Here is a 25,373-nt window from a genome sequence, read left to right as displayed (position 1 = left end):
TTGTTGAAAATTCGTGTTTTTTTCTTAATCAAAATTAATTTTCGAAATTTAAAATTTCACGACATCATTTTTGGTTCAAAAATATATTTTTTAGTTGAAAAGTCATGTATTTGGTTGAGGTTTCAAATATTTTTTAATCAAAATTATAGTTTTTTCCATTTAATTTTATTGGTAGCAAATTCGTCTTTTGGTAGAAAATTAATCTTTAATTGTAGAAGAGGCATCTTTCTTTGTTGAAGATTAACTTTTTTATTGAAAATTTAGCTATTTTCTAAAAAAAAATTCTTCTGCTTTGAAAATTCAACTATTTTGACAAAAAGTTATACTTTTTGTCGAAAATTCAACCGTTTTCTAAAAAATTCTCCCGTTTGGAATTAAAAATCATCTGATGGTGGAAAAGTCATCTTTCTTCTTTGAAAAATTCTTATTGACTTGAAAATTTAACTATTTATATATTTTTTTAATTTAACAATTTGTTTGAAAATTAGCTTTTTGTTAAAAAACCATACTTTTTGCCCAAATTTCAACTGTTTTGTTAGAAATTTCGTCTTTTTGGCTAAAAAATTCCTTTTTTTGTTGTTGAAGATGTATCATTTTAGTTGAAAATTCATACTTTTTGGTTAAAAATTCAACTGTTTTATAGAAAATTCCTGTTTCTGGTGTAAACATCCTTTTTTTTATGTTGAGAATTAAAAAATTTGGTTAAAAATTCAAATTTATTTGTGAAAAACACAACCGTTTGGTCTTTCTAGAAAATTAATTTTTTTAAATCCATTTATTCAGGTTTGAGATTCAAATGCATTCTAAAAAATTCGACTTTAGCTTAAAAACTTAACTCTTTCGTAAAAAATGCAATATATGTCGACCTAAAATATTAGATATATGGTACCTCCATTAATTCCATATAAAAGAATTTATTACCCTATTATTCCCCCATTTTCGTGGAAGATCATCCTATTTCCCCTGTTTTGCGAGAATTTTGGGAACAAATGTCTAATTTTTTCTTCTACTTAGTAAAATAATACCGATCCTAATAAAAGATTAATTTTATAAACTCTTCTCGTATATTTTAGTAATTGTTTTTAATTAATAATAAGGAGCGAAATTGAGGTACACATATCACAAGAGAAACCCGTGAATTTCGATTCGGGAATTGGCCGGAAATTTGAAAACAAAATTTCACTAGATATTCTTTTTTTGTTTTTCTGATATCGAAATAAAATTTTAATTTCCAGGAGAGCGAGGTGGGGAAAAGTGCTATGGACATGATAGCCGAGAACGTTCTCTTCGAGCTTCTATCCTCGATGTTTTGCCAGACGAGCGACGAGTTGTTCGAAGTTGCAGTCCAGAAATTCCGCACCTTTGTGATCGAGAAAACCCAGGAGACGAAAGTGGCGGGTCAGATGGTAATGTCCTGCTGCAAAATGTTCGCCAAGGCAAACAGTCGTTTGGCGCTGCCCGTTCTGTTGCCAATGCTCGCGCAAACAGTTCTCGATTTGGTTGAGGAGGCCGACGACGTCGCCAAGGAAGAGAATCTCGACAATCGGCTTCTTTATACAATGCTTGTACTTTCTGGCACTCTGGGCGCCAGTGGGAATTTTATTTTGCCTTATATCGACACTCTCACCAACGTTATTGATAAAGTTCTCCATTTAAAGTCAAGAGAAGGCTCCGGCATTGCTTATCAATTGTTGGAGGGACTTTTCGTCTCACTCTGCGATGTTTCGCTTAATAAAGCTTACCGCAAGGACAGGGATTATAGCAGTCCAGAGTGTGCTCAGGTTTTGGATTGGGGACAGCCGGTGGATACGGAATCCATTGAGACGGAATGGTATGTTCCGGGAGAGGAGGAAATTTCAGTCGCGCAGAAGCTTTTCATCAAGTATTTGCAGCCGGAAGTTGCGAGGATTGAAAAATTTATTGCCGACCCGAATTCTGTGACGAGGTACTTCTTTTTTGTTTCTAGTTAGGGGGTCCTACTTAAATTACGTAAGAGTTCAAGCACTTTTTAACAGGAGTTGAATTTTTAACTAATGAAGATATTTTTCAGTGAAAAAAGATTAATTTTTAGCCAAGTAGATTAATTTTCCACGAAAAAAAAGACGAGTTCTTAACGAAATACATGGATTCTCAATCAAATAGTTGATTTTTGAAAAAAAGAGCAGTTTGCAACCAAAAATCGGCCATTGCCCAACTCGCATTGATACCTGCTTAGAATTTATATTTTTTCTGTTTTGAAGACCTTTAAACTGAACATTGAAAAAACTTCGCAAATTTTACCATTTTTTTTAGTCTTAAAAGTACGATCTGACTGCAATTTTTGATTTATCAATCTGCAATCACTCGTCTGGGAATATCTTCTATAAGTTTAAAATTATTGTACTATCAATGCTTTTAATTTGAAATATCTTACATATTATTCACTTTTATCCCCTTTTCATTTTAAAATATATTAACCTTATGAATTTGAATTACAAAATATTTTACAAATAGGCTAATTTAATGTACATATTAATATAAGAATGAAGTTTAATCACAAAAATAATTGAAAAGTTAAGAATGGCCATTATTGTGATTAGTGTTTGTAACAAGATATTTTACTTTTACGTATTTTGAGTCTTGTGTTTCCCTTAATTTTTCAATTATTGCAAATCTTGCTATATATAATATATCTTTGATAATAATCGGTAAAATATAATAATATACATGTTTTTTTATATGAATTTTAGTCAAATTTATTTCTTCTTTTTCAGCCTTTCAAAATGCTTAAAAAAGTTCAAAATTTAATTTCAAAATCGTCAACAAACTAAATTTTGTTTAAAATTTTATGGAATCTTTTTAAATTTGTTATCATTTTTTTAATTCTTTTGAAACTTCTTAACAATTTTTTATATCATTCGAGTTTTCTCTAAAACTTCTAATAAATACTGCAAAATTAAAATAATCCATTAAAATCTTCCAGATTATTTTCTGACAATTTTGGAAATCTTTTGAAATCTTTTTAAATATACCCTTAAAAATAGTTGAGAAAAAACAAAGAATAATGTTTAATTTTTCAACTTTAAAACAAAATATCGGTAAACTACAAAATAAAAAATTGTACAGGTCGAAGGTTTAAAAAAAAACCACACTATAATTCTCAACGCTCTAATTAGAAGAATGAATCAACTAATTACATTTTTTTGAATTATATAATTTTAATCAATTTTAGTGAAAAGCATTAAAACTTGATAGATTACAATTTTCTTTTTAATTAACACTTTTTAAACTAGAAGTTCAATTCTTTTTATTTTCAATGTTCAAAAATGAATAATTGTTCATTTGCTATTTATACATCAACATTTGTTTTGAAGTCTTGTTAAATATTTTCTTAAATGATTTTTTAAAAAGAAAAATCGTTAATATTTTTTACAGGAATCTTAAGTATATTTCGTATCTTTTAGCCTAATCGAATTTTTTCTAAAATAATAATTGTTCGATTTTTGTATGCTTCCAAATTTGTTTTTATTTCAAACTCTTTTTAAGTATTTGGTAAAAAATAAGTTTGAAAACAAAAATATAATTGAAAATTTCCCCAGAAATCTTGAGAAAATTTTTTCATTTTCTTCAAACCTTAGAAATACTTAATCAGTCCAGCAAAATAAAAAATAATCCCTTAAAAGTTTCTAATTTTTGTTTAAAATTTTGAAAATCTTTTGAAATCTTCTTAAATGTTCTCCTAAAATTAATTTTCTAAGATAAAAAACCATTTTTAATTTTCAAAGGAATTTTAATAAAATTTTTGTATATAATTTTATTTTTAATTATTTGGAATCTTTTCAACTTTTAAATTATTTTTATAAAATCTTTCTGGCCTTTTGAATATCGTTTAAAATTATTCGAATTTTTCCTTAAATTTTTAATAAAACCTGCAAAATGAAAAAAATGCCCGGAAATCTTTTAGATTATTTTTTCTGTACAATTTTGGAAATCTATTTAAATCTTTTCAAAAATAATTTTGGGACGAATTACGGGGTTTATACAAAATATTCCAATTTTCTACTCGTAAATAAGAATTTTCAATAAAAATGTATATTTTTAGTTCAAGAAAATAGTTTAATTTTTCACCAACTAGTTGAATATAAATATTTGTGTGAAGTTAATAATATACTACATAACATACTATGTACACATAGTACATAGTATAGTACATAAATTATATAGTTAAGTTTTAAGTTTAAAAATAAATTTGTGAAAAAAACGACTTTTCAAGTAAAAATATTTAAATTTGCAACCAAATCAATTTTTAACTAGAAAATTGAATTTTTATTTCAGAAGATTAAATTGCAACCAAAACACAATGAATTTTCTACAAACTAGTTACATTTTTATCGGAACAAATTAATTTTGAACTAAGAAAATTAATTTTCAGCCAAGATTATTTTTTTTTACCAAAAAAGACGGATAAATTTTTAGTTGAAATAAATTAATTTTAAAATAAAAAAAGAACGAATTTTTAACAAAATAGTACATTTTGCCACCAAAAAAGATTAATCTGAATCAAACAGAGGCCTTCATTACCAAAAAATATCAACTTTCTACTAAAAGAAATGAGCTTTCGAACTAAAAAGCGGAATATTACACAAATAAAGTTGAATATTTAACCCAGAAAAATGCAATTTCTACGAAACTAGATGAGTTTTTAAATTAAAAACAGACAAATTAAAGAGAAAATAATTCAATTTTTAAACAACAAAAAATTCAGTTTGACTTTTTAACATCAAACTTTCTACCGGGTATAGTTAATTTTTTAATCAAAAAGGTGAATTTTCAACTAAGAAGATTAATTTTCTACTAAAAAAAGATGAGTGTTGAATAAAATACAATATGAAATGAATTTTTAATTAAAATGATAATTGTTCATGAAAAAATGATTTTTTAATCAAGTGTTTCAATTTTCTACCAAAAAATTAATATTATCAAAATAGTTCACTTTTACACAAAATAGATGAATTTTTAATTAAACAAATGAAGAATCATTGAAAAAATTTTTTGTTTTTAAATAAAGTAGATCAGCTACAAGCCAAGAAGTAGGGGAACAATTGGGTAATAAATTATTTTATATACAATTATTGTGGGTATCATATTAAGTACAATATGAAACGAATTTTAAACTAAAATGATAAATGTTTTAAAAAATGCATTTTTAATCAAGAATTTGAAGTGATTTTAAAGCTTTTCACATATTTTAGGATAAAGAATTTTCTAGAATTTCTGAAGATATGGAACGATTTTACAGGATGTATGAGGTATTAAAATATTTAAAAAGATTTCACTTTATTTTGTAAGATTTCTGAGGATTTTAATTATTTCAAGGGATTTTAGAACTGTCAATGTATTTTAATACATTTTCCATGATTTCAGAAAATATCATTAGAAAATATTACGGAATTTTGTAATATTTTAGTTTATTTTAAAGAATTTATTCATAAGAATTGAGGTATTTTGTAGAGTTTTAAATATTTGAAGAGATTTGGAATTCACCCTTAATTCTTTCGAATTCTCTTGAATTTTATGAATTTACTTGAAGTTGTTCGATGAATTTTTTAAAGTTTTAATTTAATTGATCCTCGGGATCAATTGATAAAATGGTTAAAGGATTTGAAATATTTTAAAGTATTTTTTGTTTCAATTCAAATATTTTTTTGAAGTTTTTGTTTAAAAAAAAATCATCCAATTTGGTTAAAAAGTCATTCTTTTTGGTTAAAAAATCATCTTTTTCGAATGTTTGTTGAAGTTTTGACAAAAAAATATTAATTTTCAACTAAAATGATGAATCTTAAAAAAAATGAATTTTCAAGTAAAACAGACGAAATTTTTAATAAAACAGTCAACATTTTACCAAAACGTATGTATTTTTAACGAAATTTTGATTTTTTAACAAAAAAAGCTAATTTTCAAAGGAATAGTTAGATCTTTAATTTTTTAAATAGAAATAGTTCAATTTTCCAGTCAAAAGGAATTTTTCGAATACAGTTGAATTAAAAAAAAGAGTTCATTTTTAACCAAGAAAGGTCAACCTTCAACAAAAAAATACGTCTTTTCTACCGTAAGGTAAATTTTAAATCCAAAATTTTTAACCGAATATATAGCTTTATCAAAATATTTCAATTTTCAACAAAAAAGTTCATTTTCAGCTAAGTAAGATGTCTTTTCTACCATTGAAAAATAATTGAATTCTGAACTAAATAGACTTTTCAGCTAAAGAAAAATCTTTTTTTGAACCAAAAATTCATCCAATTTGGTTAATGAAAATTAAAAGTTTTTGGTTAAAAATTATTTATTGCTTGAGTATTCAACTATTTTGTTTGAAAGATTTGGTTGAATCACTTCGTTAAGAAATCATTTTTTTTAAGATTTATATTTTTAATAACAAATTTATCTCTTTCGTTAAAAGTTTAACTATTTTGTTAAAAAACGATTACTTTTAATTGATAATTTAACTATAATTGAGTAAAAGTTAAACTGCATTGTTAAATATTAATTTTTTGTTTAAAGGCTTTTGTTGGAAATTTAACTGTTTAGTCGAAAGGACTTTTTGTTTGTGTAAAATTAATTTTTTAACTGACAATGTAACTTCCATTTTTTAAGACTGATCTTTTTTAGTTTACAATTCTCCTTTTTCAGTAAAAAAAATAATTGCCATGGTTATATTTTTGTTTGAAAATTCGTCATTTGGCTTGAAAGTTCAACCAATTAAATAAACTTCTTTTTCTTTCTTCAAAGAAAAATCTTTATTTGTTGAAAATTCGTCTTTTTGGTTTCAAATTTTTTTTTTATTGATTTTCTTTTTAAATTTCAATATAAAATTCAATAACAATGATTCTTCATTTGTAAAAGTAGCTTTATAGTACTGTATTGAACTATTTCGTTGAAAACTAATTCTTTTCTGTTTGAACTTCAATTTTTTCAACTGAAAATTTAACTAGTATATTTTTGGTTAAAAAATTATCATTTTTAGTTGAAAATTCAAGTATGTTCTCTCTCTCCAAAAGAGAAAAAATTTTCATAGTTAAAAATTCAAATGATTGAGAAAATTTGTCTTTTTTTGATTGAATTAAACTTCTTTTGAATCAAAATTAGAATATTTTTTGATTAAAATATCAACTACTACATTTTTATTGTCAGAATTCATCTTTTTTGAACTGAAAATTTGATTACTTTGTTAAAAGTTAAACCCTTATAAAAAAAAACTATTTTTTTAAATATGAAGTTCATCATTTGAATTGAAAATGCATCCATTTAGTTGAAAAATCGTCTTTTCTTTACCTAAAAGTTAATTTTTTTTGCTGAAAATTTAATTATTACATTTGAAACTTTAAGTATTTGGTTGAAAAATGTGTTTTTTTATTACTATTTTTATAGCTAAACATGTCATTATTCCAGTTGAATATTTCATCACGTTAAAAATCGATCATCATGTCAAAAATTCATCTCTTTAGCTTAAAATTGATTTTTTTAACTGAAAATTTAACTATTAAATTTTTTTTGAAAAATTATCTTTTTTAGTTAAAAAACGTCTTTTTTGGTAGAAATTAATTTTTTTGGTTATAAATTCATCTTTTTGATTTAAAGTTTAACTATTTAAGTTGAAAGTTAATAATTTTAGTTTAAAATTCATCAGTTTGATTACAATTTTTTTAAACTGAAAATCTAACTATCCCATTTTTTGTTGGAAATTGATATTTTTAATTCAAAATTCAATTATTTGGTTGAAAATTGATCTTTTTTAGTTGAAAATTCTACTATTTGGTGGAAGATTCATGTATTTTGTTTAAAAATCTTTTTTTTTTAGAAAATTAATTTTCTTTTATGAAAATTTAAGTATTAAAATAAAATATTCAAAATTTTTTTTGTAAATTTATCTTTTTGGTTGAAAATTGAACAAATCCAATTGAATATTTTATAATTTTAGTTGGAAATTCATCTTTTTGATTTAAAATTAATCTATTTCAGTGAAATATTCATCATTATAGTTTAAAATAATGAGAATTCATCACTTTGATTGAAAACTTAACTGTTTTGTTGAAAATTATTATTTCTTTTTTTTTAACATGTTTAGTTCAAAACTTCTCTTTTTACAGTTGAGAATTTAAATATTTGGTTTAAAATTTCTGTATTCTGGTATAAAATTCATCTTATTGCTTGAAAATTGATTTTTTTTGGTTGAAAATTAGTTTTTTTTCTCATTTAGAATCAATTTTTTTCACTGAAAATGAACTTGGCCATTTTTTGTCGAAAATTGATCTTTTTTTTATAAAAAATTAATCTTCTTGGTTGAAAATTTACATTGATTTTATTAAGAACTAAGTTTTTCACTAAAAATTTAATTAATCTATTTTTAGTTAAAAATTGATCTGGTTTAAGTGAAAATTAATTTATTTTTTGAAAATCCGTCTTTTTTGATAGAAGAGTAGTCTAATTACATAGTTAAAACTTCATCTTTTAGATTAAAAATTAATTTCCTAATAGTTAAATTTTCAACCAATAAAAAGAATTTTCAACACACAAGATTAATTTTCTACCCAAAAAGACGACTTTTCGACAAAATACATACATTTTCTACCAAACTGTTAAATTTTTAACTTGTAAAATATACAGGATCAAGTTTGAACCAAAAATGGAATGATTGAATTTTCAGATAAAAACTGTAATAAAGATAAATAACATTAAACGAAACGAATTTTCGACAAAATTTTTAAATTTTCAACCAAAAAGGTGAATTTTCAATCTAGAAGATCAATTCTATTTTTAATTGAATAATTAATTAATTTTAAGTTAAAACGAGAAGATTAATTTTCTGTAAGAAAAAACGAATTTCCAACTTATCAAATATAAAGATTAAATTTTTAACCAAACATGGAACAGTTAAATTTTCAGTTAAAAAAATAATTTTTTAACAAATTTGTTAAATTTTCTACCGAAAAGTTGAATTTTGAACAAAATGAATGAATATTCAGCAAAAATATTTAATTTTGAAGCCAAAAAATGAATTATCGGTTTAAAAACTTAATTTTCATCCCAAAAATATGATTATTCATCAAAGAGTTTAATTTTCTACAAAATTGTTGAATTTTAAAACCAAAAAGAGGAATTTTATGCAAAACAGTACAAATTTTCAGATAAAAGTTCAGTAAGAGCTAATAGTTAAATTTTCAATTATAATTATGAATCCTCAATAAAAAAATTATTAATTTTTGTTCAAATTTGAACTTTAAGTCAAATGATCGACTTTTTAAATAAAAAATATGAATTCTTAACGTAGCATGTAACAGTTTATATTTCAACGAAACAATTGCATTTTTAACCAAAAAGGATAAGTTTTTAATAAAGATTAAATTTATATCAAGAGAGACAAATTTTCAACCAATAAGTTGAAATTTTAACTAAAAAAGATACATTTTTAAACAAAAATGGAATAGTTTAATTTTCTGTTTAAAAAATTTGTTTTCAACCAAATTTGAAACGATTTTTTTTAAATAGTTACATTTTTTAAATAAATAAATGAACTTTTACCCAAAAATATAGTTGGCTTTTCTTATTAGGTAGAAGTTCTAAATGTTATCTAAGTTCGTAACGTTCTTTCCACTTATAACAAGTGCCGCCAAACAACTTTTTTTAAACAACACACCACTGATTTAATATTTAATGTAAATATATAAAATATTTAGTTAATATTGTACTTAATATTTTTCAGGGAGGATCTTCTGGACAGTTTAAGCATCGTCTATGAAATCCTTTCAGGATGCGAACATTTGCTACCAATTTGGGAAGAACCTCCTTTAATTCTCGAACCCTCGGTCATTGAGCCAACGCCTTTCAAACTTAAAATCGGAATTAAAGGAGAAATTAAAATGCCTGATGGAAGCAATGTGAGACATTCATTAAGTCAACTTATCAGTCGACTTCAGGATGTCATGCTAAAATCGGCAGAAGATGATATCAAGAGTATCGTCATTTTGTCTGAGGTACTATAATATTTTTAACCAAATGATTCAATTTTTAACATAAAAAAAGGATTGTTTAAACTAAAAAGACGAATTTTCTGCAAACTAGATGAATTTTTAACCCGAAAATATTAATTTTCAACTAAAATCATGAATCTTCAAAAAAATAAATGTATTTTCAGCTAAAACAGATTAAATTTTTAACAAAACAGTTAAAATTTTACCAAAACTTATGGATTTTTAACGAAATTGTTGATTTTTTAACAAAAAATCTAATTTTCAAACGAATAGTTACATTTTTAATTTTTTAAATAGAAATAGTTCAATTTTCCAGCCAAAAAGAATTGTAAAAAAAAGTTCATTTTTAACCAAGAAAGGTCAATCTTCAACAAAAAAAGACGACTTTTATACTGTAAGGTAAATTTTAATTCCAAAAGGACAAATTTTGTACAAAAAAAAATACATTTTCGACCGAAAATATAACTTTATTAAAATATTTGAATTTTCAACAAAAAAATACGCAAATTTTCTACCAAGTAGATGAATTTTCAATCAAATGGTTTAATTTAATACCAAATTAATGCATTTAAAGATAAAAAGACAAATAAAAGAAACCGTTAAATTTTTAACTAAAATAATGAATCATAAAAAAATGATTTTTCTACTAAAATGATGAATTATAAAGGAAATTGTAATTGTTTAACTTTAAACCAAGCAGTTGATTTTTCAAACAAAAAAGATGAATTCTCGACGAAACATGTAACAGATGAATTTTCAACCAGGGAATTAATTTTCATAAAAAGAAAAACGAATTTTTAACAAAATCAGTAAATTTTCAACCAAATATTTTAATTTTCAACCAGAAAAGTTATTTTTTAACAAAATAGTTCAATGCTCAACGAAAACTGATTCATTTGCAACCAAAGAGGATAAAATTTCAACCAAAGGAGATCAATTTTCAGAGCAAAAAATACCAATTTTCCACAAGAACAATTGAATCTACGAATTTTCAACCGAAAAGATTAATTTTCTATCAAGAAAACTAATTTTTTATCGAAAGAAAGAAGTTTCAACAAAATATATGATTTTCAACCAAATATTTGAATTTTCATCTAAAACAGATTAATGTTTAACCAAACAATTGCATTTTTAATCGAAAGAAATTTATTTTCAAACTGAAAAGACAAATTGCCAGCTAAGAAAATTTCGGCCAAGGATTTACAAAACAGCAGAATTTTTAACTAGAAAATATGAATTTTCAACAAAATAACTAAATTTTCAATCAAAAGATGAATAATGAAACAAAAATGTAATAGTAGACTTTTCAAGTAAAAATATTTTTATTGTAATTAAAAATATATGACACTTGCACCAAAAGATGAATTATCAATACAAAAAAACAACTAATTTTCTATAAAAAAAAGAAGTATCGCCAAAAATGCATTATTTTTTAATCAAATAGTTGAATTTTCTAACCGAAAAAAAAACAAGTTCGCAGGAAGGAACAAATTTTTAGGCAAAAAAAATGATCAAAATTGTGGAACTTTTGAATTCAGAAAGTCAAACTTTCTATGAAACAGTAGAATTTTCAAGATAATGCTGGAATTTTCAACAAAATAATTAAATTTTGAACGAAAGAGCTTAATTCTGAGTCGAAAATAAAATAGTAAACTTTTCAATTAAAAAGTATTAACGTTTAGTATAATAATATTATTTTCTTATCAAAAGATGAATTTTCAATCCAAAAGGACGAATTTTCTATCAAAAAGGACACCTGTTTAACAAAACGTTTTAATTTTTAAAAATAATGATGACTTTTAAGAAAAATATTTGAATTTTAAATTAAATAATTGAATTTTCATCCAAAAGATATAAATTCTGAACCAAAAATATAATGTTAGACTATTTCACCACATATTTTCAATATTTTCAATAAAAAAATTTGTGTTCAAAAAGGCGAATGTTCAACCAAAAAGTTGAATTAATCCGATATTATGAATTTTCAAACAAATAGTCTAATTTTCAACAAAATAATTAAATTTTCAACCAAAAGAAATGAGTTCTGAACTAAAAGTATAATAGTTTAACTAAATAATTTAATTTTCAGTTAAATTTATATGAATTCTGAATTAAAAAGCACACTAAAAGAAATGAATTTGCAACAAACTAATCAAATTTTCAAGAAATAATTAAATTGTTACCAAAAAAAATTATTTCAAGAACCAAATTTTATTATTAGACTTTTAAATTTTTAAAAATGAACTTTCAACAAATAATTGTTGGTTTTTATTATTAGGATTGAATTATTCAGTTTGCATTTAAACGAATAAACGTGAAAAAGGGAAAGTATTCTTTAAATATTTCACAAGATTTCATATAGGATTTTACACTAGATATCAAGATTTTATTTGAAAAAGTAGAAAGCAATTTGTACAAATGCAGGAAAAAAATAATAATTTCAAGTTGAATGAAAATTTAAATCTATTTTTGTAGGTTTGGCAAACCATCCTTTTAGGAAAATTCAGGATGAGGGGCTACTATATGAGAAAGAATAAAGTCCACCGAATGGCAAAGAAAATGTGGGAGGACAAATTGACGAATAAAGATGGAAATCTCGTCTTTTATTGGGATCGAATAATTAGTCAACATGAAGCTCGAGTTCAGTATCAAACTTTTGTTTTCACTGAAACACATAAGCATATTATGCTAAAATTAATGGAATTGTCTACTAGTCGCTACGCAAAAGTACGTGGCATGGCTCAGGTGATTTTGTCTGATGTTATGTCATATTATCCACATTCCTACAAAATTTTGGTGCCGTATATCCTGGAAATTCTGGGCCGAGACACGGCCGAGCATCATGACGCTTATAAGGTAATTAGAAACATTTTAATATATTGGAAGGCCTCGAACCCATCGCCCGCACACACCACACTCTCCACCCTCACACACTACACTCTCCGCACTTACATACCACACTCTCCGGACTCACACCACACTCGCCGCTTACTATTTTTTTTTAGTGATGACACTATTTTTCTACTATTTCGAAAAAACTTACATGTTTTCTCACAATTTTTTTTCCGCAAATTAGTGCAACTGTCAACCAAGTGGTTGTAATTTCAACCAAAAAAGATTTATCCTCCGCAAAAAATTTAATAACTATTTTTTTAGCGAAAAAAAAATGGTCTTAAATTAAAAACAGTGCAGTCTTACAACAAAGGACAAATTTTCAATCAAAACAGATTTTCCAGTGAATAAAGAAAAAATCATTTCATGCAAAATTTTAAATTTTATAAGTCAAAAAACGAGGTTTCAACGAAGTAAATGAATTTTCATCAAAATAGTTAAATGTTGAACCAAAAAATTGAATTTCCATCCAGGTAGAATTTTAAACAAATTACATGTACATAAATTTCCAAATAAATATTTTAAACAATGGATGTGAAGTTCGTCCAAATTTTATTTGAATTATTGTTAGTTTATATAAAATGGAGCAGTTAATTTTTCATTCGGGAGAACTCATTTTCAATAAATAGACGAATTTTCTGAAAGACAGTTTAATTTTGTAACATATAGTTTAATTTGATACCAAATTGTTCAATTTTCAAGCCAACAAGAAAAATTTGGCTATAAACAGTTGATTTTTTAACCTGTTTGTATTAATTAATAATAATAAAGTTTCTTTACTACCAATTAGTTGAATTTTCAAAAAAAGATTTGAATTTTCAGATAAAAAAGTTTCTTTTCAACAAAAACAGAAAAAGGAATTTTAAACTAAAAAGTTTGTGCAAAGAATGTGACGTTAGTCCAAATTTGATTTATTTTTAGTTTATATTTTTCATTCCTAACATTTATAAAATAAATAGTCGAATTTTTGAACCAAAGTAGATCAATTCTTTACAAAAAAAATAGAGTAGATAAATTGTCATTGACGAGAATTAATTTTTGATGAAAAAAGTGAATATTCTATAAAACATTTTAATTTTGTATTAAATAATCGAATTTTATACTAAATTGTTGAATTTTTAAGCCAAAAAGACAAGTTTGCTATAAAACACTTGAATTTTCAAGCCGAGAATATGAATTAACAAAGAAAGTTTACTGACAACCAATCAGTTGAATTTTCAATAAATATAATATATGTATTATAATATATTATTATATTAATGTTATAATTATTATAATAATTAATTTAAATCATATCAATATATTATAATATTATATATTATTATAATATATTTTTAAAAAAGCTAATTTTTTACAAAACAGTTAAATTTTTTTTTGAAAAAATCAATTTTTAACAACAACAAAAATGAATTTTCAACTAAAATCTTATGTTTGGCATTTCAACATATAAATATTTGAATTTAAAATAAAAAACAGGTGAATTTAACCAGCAAAGTCAAAATTTTTAACAAAGTACTTTAATCTTCAACTAAAACGGATTAATTTTTTATCTAACCGTTGAATTTTCTATCTGAAAATACGCATTTTCTCTACAATTGCTGAATTTTTAACCTAAGAGTATGAATTAACAATAATAAAGTGTATTCACAACCAGTTATTTAAATTTTCAACAAAATAGTTAAATTTTCAGCTAAAAAATAACTTTTTAACAAAACAAAAAAAAAAGAATTTTCAACTAAAATTATGAATCTTCAAACAAAATAATGAACTTTCAAGAAAGTAGTTTAACTTTCAGCCAAGGAGTTGAGTTTTTATCCTAAAAAGAATTATTTTCAACGAAAAATGTAATACGTAGTTGGATTTAACCAGCAAAGACGAATTTTTAACAAAATGCTTTAATCCTTAACTAAAACAGATCAATTTTCAATCAAGCAGTAAATTTTCATAGTTGACAATGCGAATTTTCTACAAACAACTTGAATTCTTAACCCGAAAATGTGAATTTGAAAAGAAGTTCATTTTTAACACAAACAGATCAACTTTTAATCAAACCATTTCATTTTAAACTGAAAAAGATGAAATTTCTACAGAAAGAGATGAATTTCCGAACAAAAAAGATGAATGTTCAAGAAAATAGTTAAATTTTCATTTAAAAAAATTGTTGGTCGAAAAAGAAATTCAATGAAATTGATAAAATTTCAAACTAAAAAAAAAAATTCTACGAAACGGTTGAATTTTCAACCAAGAAATATGAATCTTCAACAAAATTGTTGAATTTTTAACAAAATAATTTAATTAATGAAATTTAAATAATTAAATACAATTTTTAAATAAAAAAAGAATTCTTACAAAAAAATTAATAGGAGACTTTTCAGCCAAACATAATGAATTTCTAACCAAAAATAATTGAATTATCTTATTGGGTTATATTAATACAGTTCACAATTAAGTGAAATGATTTTTAATGCTTGAAAAATTTTATAACTATTTTGATACTATTTTTTCTCATTTGTAACTCTATTTACACTATTTTTGTTCGCTAAAATAATCCGAAGCTTGCACTATTTTCTACTATTTTGAGAAAAATGACAATTTCGGCTAACGCCGCTATTTCTTCACATTTCTTAAAAATTACTTTTTAACTTTACTAATTACTTAAAATTGGTCTCGATGGCTGGTGAGGAGCTGTCCGAATAATAGTTAAATTTTTAACCAAAAATGGAATATTTAAATATTTATTCAAATAAAAATTTTCAGTAAAAGTGTCGATTTCCGAGCTAAACAGATACATTATCTACAAAGTAGTCGATATATAAACGAATAGTGGAATTTTTAAATCAAAAAGATCAAGTTTTAACCATACATAGTATTCATTACAAAAAAATTAATTGTTAATAAAAAAAAACGAATCTTCTACAAAAGTGTTGAATTTTCAACCCAAAAATTTAAAATTTCAACAAAAAAGTCAATTCTCAAATATTTAAAATTTTAAGTTAAAAAATTATTATTGGAGTTCAAAAGAAGTTTCAACAGAATACCTAAATTTCCAATAAAAAAATTAATTTTATACAAAACAGTTAAATGTTCTACCACACAATTGAATTTTCTAACAAATTTTTAAATTTGGATACATAAAGACGAACTTTCTGTACGAAACAATTGCATTTTAACCCCTCAAATATAAATTTTTAACGAAAAAGTTCATTTTAAATTTAAAAAATTAATTTTTATCCTAAAAAAATAAAATTTCAACAAGTTATTTAAATCATTAACTAATGTGATCATTTTTCTACCAAAATTGTGAGACTTAAAAAAAAATGAAGTTTTAAAAAAATGTTTCAACTTTCAAGCAAAGAATTTTCAAACTAATAATATGAATTTTTATTAAAAATTAGAATAGTTATTTAATAAAAAAAAATCATTTTAAGTAAAAAGAATTGAATTTAACTCAAAAAGATGAATTATCAACTAAAACAGATTAATTACCAATCAAATAGTTAAATGTATATTTAAAACATTATTTTTAAAGCCAAAAAAGAAGTTTTTAACAAAACACGTACATTTTTTTATCAAAAAGTTGAATTTTCAACCAAGATATTGTTTTTTAGTCGAAAAATGATCATTTTTCAACCCAAAATGAAATAGCTCAATTTTAATTTGAAGACATTATTTTCAAATTCAAAAAGCGAATTTTGTACCAAAAGTCAATTTTTCAAGCCCAAAATATGAATTTTTGTAAAAAAAATTGATTTTGTCAATCCGAAAATGTTAGTTTTGAAGAAAAAATTCACTTTTAACGTAAAAAAGATAAATTTGTTATCCAAAATTGTATGTAAGATAGATTAGAACAATCGTGGAAATTGAATTTTTTGCCTTATTATATTCGATTTTAAAAGCTCTTTTAAATCATTGGGTGAGCATCCCCCCCCCCACCCCCAAATCAATATTAATTTTCTTCTCGCTGGTTTTAAAAATTGTAATAATAAAAAAAATGGGTTCGCTGAAAATGTAGTTTTTTTTTAAATTTCTATTTTAAGGGAGCGCTCTACGTTCTAATGAGTCCAAAGCACGATCTGCTTGTAACGAAACGAGACTGGTCACTTTTACGAAGTTTATGGCCAGCAATAGTCCTAGCAAAACCTTCAGAAAAGCCCTCAGTGATTGCTCTACAAGACAATATCCAATACTATATTGTGAAAGGCTTCATGACTACTCAATTAACACTTCAAGTTCCGGACAGCTGTATATCGGCAGCTTCCGCCTTGTGGGATTCTTCCTCGATACTGCCTCGGCCTACCGAAGAAGAAATCGAAAAGGGAAAAGAGATGCTCGTGGAAAAAGGGCGGCAGAATCTCGAAAACTACAAGTCTTTACTCGACGAATTGATGAGCATCATCACCGAGAAGAACCTTCATTGGCGTCAGCGATTAATAGCTATGGCACAAATTAAACAAATCTCGCATCCCGATCAAATTTATCCTCAAAAAGTCGTCAAGTATTTCCTTCAGGCACTCATTCATGAATCCATTTTCGAGAGGCAAACTGCATTGAAAATTGTTCTCTGCATGCTGAAACAACAGAAGAGAAAACATCCAAAGGTAAATGAATTTTACTCATTTTAATTCAAGCATTTTTAAGTTTAATGATCTTCAGTGTATGGGGGGGGGGGGGGGGGGGGGGGGTAGGAAAAAATCTGAAAAACAGGGAAAATGCAGGGAATTTGGTTGGTCTGGGAAAGTTAGGGATTTTGAAAGAAAAAAAAATTGGCAAGAGTCAGGAAATTTCTGTACAAAGTATTTTAAGCTACTGTCAAGAATAATCGGAGCTGAATTCTTTTGCAGTCTTTTTAAGAAATTTAAAAAGTATTTTAGGGTCTTTGAAAAAAATTCCACGGATTTTTCAAGATTGTTGCAAAGTTTTTAAGAATTTTAAAAGGTTTTCATGGATTTGCAAATAATTAATGGTATTTTAAAATATTCCAAGATATTTTTCTCGATTTCAGCTATTTAAAAGGATTCTAAAGGATTTTGAGTATTTTAGGATATTTACAACAAAATTTTGTATCGATTTTACTTATTTAATAGGATTTCAAAGTATTTTTAAAGATTTAAGGGCATGTAGAATAATTCCATGGAATTTTCAAGAGCTTTTAGAAGTTTTAAAAGATTTCAAATGATTTGTAATAATTCGAGTTTTTTTAAGGATTCCAAGAAATTTGTAATAGATTTCAATAATTTGAAATTACTTTAAGGGTTTTAGGTTTTTTTTTTTTAAATTCCAAGGAATTTAAAAAAAGTCAGAGAAAAATCTGAAAATCAGAGAAAATGCAGGGAATTTGGTTGGTCTGGGAAAGTTAGGGATTTAAAAAAAATTGGAAAGAGTCAGGAAATTTCTGTATGAAGCATTTTAAACTACTGTCAAGAATAATCGGAGTTGAATTCTTTTGAAGTCTTTTTAAGAAATTTAAAAGGTATTTTAGGGTCTTTGAAAAAAATTCCACGGATTTTTCAAGATTGTTGCAAAGTTTTTAAGAATTTTAAAAGATTTCCATGGATTTGCAAATAATTAATGGTATTTTAAAATATTCCAAGATATTTTTATCGATTTAAGCTATTTAAAAGGATTCTAAAGGATTTTGAGTATTTTGAGATATTTACAACAAAATTTTGTATCGATTTTACTTATTTAATAGGATTTCAAAGTATTTTTAAAGATTTAAGGGCATGTAGAATAATTCCATGGAATTTTCAAGAGCTATAAGAAGTTTTAAAAGATTTCAAATGATTTGTAATAATTCGAGTTTTTTGAAGGATTCCAAGAAATTTGTAATAGATTTCAATAATTTGAAAAAAATTTAAGGGTTTTAGGTTTTTTTTTTTAATTCCAAGGAATTTAAAAAAAGTCAGGGAAAAATCTGAAAATCAGAGAAAATGCAGGGAATTTGGTTGGTCTGGGAAAGTTAGGGATTTAAAAAAAATTGGGAAGAGTCAGGAAATTTCTGTACGAAGCATTTTAAGCTACTGTCAAGAATAATCGGAGCTGAATTCTTTTGAAGTCTTTTTAAGAAATTTAAAAGGTATTTTAGGGTCTTTAAAAAAAATTCCACGGAACTTTCAAGATTGTTGCAAAGTTTTTAAGAATTTTAAAAGATTTTCATGGATTTGCAAATAATTTCATGGTATTTTAAAATATTCTAAGATATTTTTATCAATTTTACTTATTTAATAGGATTTCAAAGTATTTTTAAAGATTTAAGGGTATGTAGAATAATTTCAGGGAATTTTCAAGAGCTTTAAGAAGTTTTAAAAGATTTCAAATGATTTGTAATAATTCGAGTTTTTTTAAAGAATTCCAAGAAATTTGTAATAGATTTCAATAATTTTAAATTACTTTAAGGATTTTAAGGATTTTAGTTTTTTTTTTAATTCCAAGGAATTTTCAAGAGCTTGAAAAAGTTTTTAAGGATTTCAGAAAATTTGAAAGGATTTTCAAAATAATGTATGGTCTTTTAAAGGATTAAAATGCATTTCTTATCGATTTCAATCATTTAAAAGGATTCTAGAGGATTTATGAGATTTTAGGGTAGTTTCAAAAAATTAAAAAAAAGTTAATCGATTTCACTTATTTAATAAGATTTCAAAGTATTTTTAAACATTTAAGGACATGTAGAAAAATGTCGAGGAATTTTCAAGAACTTTAAAAAGTTTAAAGAGTTTCAAAGGATTTACAATATTTTCGAGTATTTTGAAATATTCCAAGAAATTTGTAATAGATTTCATTATTTGAAAGAATTGTAGGGATTTATGGTATTTTTTTAAAATTCGAATGAATTTTTTCAAATCCTTAACCAGTTTCTAAGGATTTTAAAAAATTTCCAAGGATTTGCAAAATATTGTAGAGTATTTAAAAATATTTCAATACATTGTTATCAATTTCAATCATTTGAAAGGATTCTAAAGGATTTGGAATATTTTAGGGTATTTTTAAAAATTCAAAGAAAAAAGACTTTAATCGATTTTACTTATTTGATAGGATTTCAAGGTATTAAAAAAATGGAAGAGTATTAAGAAAAATACCAAGAAACTTTTAAAAAGTTGTAAAGGATTTCAGAAGAATTCAAAGGATTTTCAAAATATTTTATGTCAATTTAAAAGATTCAAATACATTTGTTATCGATTTCAATAATTTGAAAGGATTCTAAAGGATTTAAAAGATTTTAGGGTTGTTTTAACTTTTTTTATGTTAATCGATTTCACTTATTTAATAGGATTTCAAAGTATTTTTAAAGATTTAAGGACATGTAGAAAAATTTCAGGGAATTTTCAAGAGCTTTAAAATGTTTTAAAAGATTTCAAAGGATTTGTAATATTTTCGAGTATTTTTAAGGATTCTAAGAAATTTGTAATAGATTTAAATAATTTGAAAGAATTGTAAGGATTTATGGTATTTTTTTCAAATTCAAATAAATTTTCCAGATCTTTATCTTTTTTTTAAGGATTTCAAAATATTTCAAAGGATTTGCAAAATATTTTAGGGTATTTTAAAATACTTCAATGAATGTTTGTCAATTTCAATAATTTGAAAGGATTCTAAAATATTTTGAATATATTAGGGTATTTTTAAAAAATAGAAAAAAATTTTAATTGATTTCAAGGGATTTAAAAATATTAAAAAATGATTGAAATACTGTGGTGTGTTTTTAAAGTTTTCAAGAAATTTTTCATTGAATTTAAGGGATCTCAAAGGATTTAAAACAATTTAGGGTATTTTAAAAAATTTCAAAGTTTTTATCAGATTCCGAGGATTTCAATCATTTTAAGCGATTTTAAAAGCTATAAAGATATTGTTATCAGGAAATTTAATAGATTTTTAAGTAATTTCGTAGGGTTTCAAAGATATAAAGATATTTGGAAATATTTTTTGCAATGCATTTGAATTAATTTGGAATTCATCTTGAACTCTTATTAATGCTTGCTAAAATTTTTTTAATCTCTTGAATGTTTTTATTTTAAAAAAATTAGATAGATTTTAGGGCATTTAAAAAGAATCAACTAATTTTCAAAAGCTTTAGGAAATTTTAAAAGATTCTATTTTCGTGTATTTTTAAAGTTCCCAATAAATTTTTCATTGATTTCAAAGGATTTTAAATACTTTAGGGTATTTTTAAATATTCTAAAGTTTTTTTTATTATATTTCCGAGGATTTCAATGATTTAAAGGGTATTTTAAAAATCTGTAAAGATATTATAATAGATTTTCCAGAATTTTAAGAAATTTCATATATTTTCAAGTGATTTTGTAGGGTTTCAAAGATATAAAGAGATTTAGAAATATTTTTTGCAATTCATTTGAATTAATTTGGAATTTATCCTGAACTCTTATTAATTCTTTCTAATTTGTTTAATTCTTCTGAATTATATGATTTTAAAGAATTTGAAAGACTTTAGGGTTTTTTTACAAAATTATAACGAATTTTCTAGGTTTAAAAAATTTTAAGGGATTTTAAAAGATTACAAAGAACATCAAATATTTTAGGGAATTATTAATTGATTTCAAGGAATTTCGAAAGATTTGAAAAGTTTTGAAACCTTTTAGGGTATTTTAAAGGATTCCAAGGATCTTATGGGATTTTAAAAGCTCTCAAGATATTTTAATACATTTTTCAGAATTTCAGGAAATTGCGAGAAATTTCATAGAATTTCAAATGATTTTATAATGTTTTAATGGATTCCAAAGAATTTTATTCACAAGAGGTGTCGAATTTCGTAGGGCTTCGAAAGATTCGAAGAGATTTTTTAATTCTTTTTGCAATTTTGAATTCTCTTGAATTTTTCTATCTAATTTCATACTTACTAAATCGAATTTTTTTAGGTTCAACTTAAATGTTTATGAATTTCATCGAATTCTTTGCATTTTCCTTAAATTCCTCTAAATTCGATCAAATTTGATTGAAATCAACGGATTTTATTTTGTTATTTTTCCTATTCATTTGAATTATTTTGAAATCTTAGGAATTAAATTCTTTTGAATTTTGTTAAAATCAAAAGAACATTAGTCACATTATTAAGACACATTAATCCCCTTTTCTGTTTAAATAGATACATTTTTTCAAGTAAATTATGTTGTGGCAGTATACAAATTAAATAATGTTTAATTTCATTTCTGAAAGGTTTTATATTAAAAATGACACAAGATTAGAATTTTGGTCTTTAAATATTAATGAAATCAGGGAAAGTCAGGGAATTTTTCAAATGAATTTTTCCAGCCAAACTGCTTTTTCAGCCCAAACGTTTGGTGGCAGCCAATAAAAAATTATCGTATCCACTTCCAGGTGGAATTCGATCTCTCGAAAGTGCGACAGATTGACTCGGGCCAAGAGGAATTAAAACCAGGCGAAAGAGCCGACAATTCTTGGCTGCAATACAACTCAAAAACTCGGCCTCTGACACCCGAACAGTGGAATGAGCCACGATTTGTTCACAAACTCTACGTCGGTTATTATACCTGGCCGAAGAAATTGCAAGTCTACGCTTCATCGTCTGACCAATTTTTCAGCCTCGAGACGAGACAATTCTCCGATATTGAACAAGAGGTTTACAATTTCTTCAACGATCCACAAAATGTTGAGAGATTAATTCACTATCTCAGCCTCGAGGAGAAGAAGGGAAAAGAGAGATTCAATTGTTCGAATTACCTCCTCTTTAAATTCCTCTTTCGCAATCATGGCGACGCATTTTTAAATCACTTTTGGCCACATCTGAAGCGACTTGTGGCTGACAAGCAGGAAAGTTCACAGCGATGTGCGTCTGAAATTGTTGCAGGATTAATTCAGGGAACTAAGCATTGGAGTTTCGAAATGGTTACGAGTATGTGGAAGGAATTGACTCCCATTGTCAATATAGCATTGAGTAATTTATCGGTGGATTCAATAGGGAACTGGAGTCTTTGTTTTGCGATGGCTCAGAAATCTCTGGATCCTAATAGGCTTCATTGGCTGCTTGAATCTCTTATGGATGAATCACCGTTGGGACAATCGGAAGCTTCCTTGATTGAGTGTGGAAGACTTTATGTCCTGCAGGTAAGAAATTTTTTTCTTTTCTTGCATTTAATTAAGTATTAAAGGATTTCTACAAAATCCCAGTAAAATAATGAATTTTCTAACAAAATAGATCAGTTTTCAACTAATCAGATAAATTTTCAACTGTAATGTTGAATTCAGCGAAAAAACGATCAATTTCAGGGTGGCTGCTGGACCAGGAATTTTATGAGATCAGAAAAAAAATGGGGAAATGACAGTGAATTTATTTTTCGACCGGGAATTTTACAAATTTTTAGAAAATAAAAGCTGTCCAACTTTCATCTCATTTCAAATATTACGTCACGTTTGGTCGGTAACATCAAAATCTGTAAGGTGGACTGCAAAGTATTGTTTAGTTTGACTAAAATTAATTAATTTCGGCGAAATTAAGTAAAAAAAATCGTGATATAGCTTTGCTTTTAAGAAAGAAAACCCATTTATTACATTATTGTTGGTAATTTGAAAAATTTGTGATTAGGCAGTCCATCACGAAAACTGACCGTAAAGACCCCATTGGGTCCCCATTCGGTTCCTTTTTAAAAAAACTCGAAAAAAACAGCAAAATCAACTTTTAAATTGCGATTATTCCGTGACCTTCTATAGGTAATTTTAACGTAGAATCCGAATTTCAACAATTTAAAAGTTGCTTTTGCTGTTTTTTCGAGTTTTTTAAAAAGGAACCGAATAGGAACCCAATGTGGTCTTTACGGGTACTTTGTAGAGGCTCCATTCGGTTCCTTCGGTCTGCCAGGGTATGTCATAATACTTTTCGATAATAAATAATTTAACTATTTTCATATAAAATAAAGTTATATCAAAGCGACTTTAAAGGATTTAAAAATACTTTAAGTGATCTTGGGATTTCTCAAGAGATTTTTAACGATTTCAAAAAATTTGAAAGTATTTTAAAAGAATGCAGAAAAATTGAACGATTTTGAAGGAATTTTAAAGATTTTTTAAAGAATCTGAAAAGGTTTAAGGATTTGCAAGAGATTAAATCAAATTTTAAAGCAGTTTAGGTGATTTGAAAGAATACCAAGCGAGTTATTCAACGAGTTACTGCGAGTTACTCAATTTCGAAAATTTTAAATGATTTTAAAGAAGTTGAAGGAATTTCAAAAAAATTCGGAAGAGTTAAAGGATTTTCAAAAAAAAGAACCTCAACGAATTTCTGAAACGGGATTTTAAGATTTTCTTTTAAAGGAGTTAAAAATCATTCAAAAACGTTTCAAAATTTATAAGAAATTTCTAAAGATTTTAAGACAATCTTAGTAATTTTAAAGATTTGAAAGTTTTTTAAAAAGATTTAAATAAATTGTAAGAGACTTCAAGCGATTAAACTAAATTCAATGATTTAAGGATTTTCAAGAGATTTTAAAGAGACTAAAAAAAATTAAGGATTTTAAGAGATTTTAATTAATTTTAGTCAATTTTTAAATGTTTTAAATGACTTCAAAGAAGTTGAAGTGAGTACAAAAATAATTAAGAGGACTTTAAGGATTTCTTAAAACTAAAGTGATTTTAAGGAATTACTAGGGACTTGGCGGAATCTTAAAGTTTCTTTTTAATGGATTTAAAAATAATCCAAAAATAGTTCAAAAAGCTTTAATGATTTACAAGAGATTTTATAAGATTTTACGACAGTTGTAGTGATTTTAAAGAAAGTCAAGCGAGTCATTGAAAAGTTATTATAACAGATGTAATGAGTTTTAGGAGATTTCAAGGTATTTAAAGAAATTGGTTGATTTAAGGATTTTCAAGAGATTTTAAGGAGCCTAAGAAAATTTAAAGATTTTGGATTTAAAAGATTTGAATTAATTTTAGTCAATTTTACAATATTTTTAATTACTTGAAAGAAGTTGAAGGAAGTTCAAAAAAATTCGGAAGACTTTAAGGTTTTTTAAGAAATCTTACGAGATGTCTAAGAATTCAAGTGTTTTCAAGGAACTACTAGGGACATGGCGGAATCTTCAAGTTTCTTTTTAAAGGATTTAAAAATAATCCAAAAATAATTCAAAAAACTTGAAGAATTTTCAAATTATTTTGTAAGATTTTAAGACAGTTTTAGTGATCTTAAAGAATTTCAAGCGAGTTTTTTAAAAAGTTATTTAAAAAGATTTTAATGAATTTGAAAAAATGCCAAGATTTTAAGGATTTTCAAGTGATTTAAAGGAATTTAAACAAATTTAAAGGATTTTAAGAGATTTGAATCGATTTAAGTCAATTTCGAGAAACGTCGAAAGATTTTAAATGATTGTAAAGAAGTTGAAGGGATTGAAAAAAAAATTCGGAAGAGTTTAAGGATTATCAAGAAAACTTACAGGATTTCTAAGAGTTCAACTAATTTTAAGGAATAACTAGGAACTTGGCGGGATTTTAAAGTTTATTTGTATAGGATTT

At 25.1% G+C, this 25,373-nt stretch overlaps 1 protein-coding gene across 1 annotated transcript in view; it reads left to right on the top strand.

Moving 5' to 3' along the window:
- Positions 1-25,373, top strand: part of LOC117172429 (proteasome activator complex subunit 4-like) — an 81,115-nt gene that overhangs the window by 36,319 nt on the left and 19,423 nt on the right. The window contains exons 8-12 of the mRNA XM_033360353.1: positions 1,236-1,945; positions 9,737-10,007; positions 12,480-12,860; positions 16,934-17,494; positions 22,227-22,973. Coding sequence (XP_033216244.1) covers positions 1,236-1,945; positions 9,737-10,007; positions 12,480-12,860; positions 16,934-17,494; positions 22,227-22,973 — 2,670 coding nt within the window. The remainder of the gene's footprint in view (positions 1-1,235; positions 1,946-9,736; positions 10,008-12,479; positions 12,861-16,933; positions 17,495-22,226; positions 22,974-25,373) is intronic.

This window comes from Belonocnema kinseyi, chromosome 5 (genome assembly GCF_010883055.1).
Source record: "Belonocnema kinseyi isolate 2016_QV_RU_SX_M_011 chromosome 5, B_treatae_v1, whole genome shotgun sequence".
Lineage (NCBI taxonomy): Eukaryota > Metazoa > Arthropoda > Insecta > Hymenoptera > Cynipidae > Belonocnema > Belonocnema kinseyi.
The sequence above is the reverse complement of the archived record's forward strand: the minus strand, read 5'-3'. Positions and strand labels throughout refer to the sequence as shown.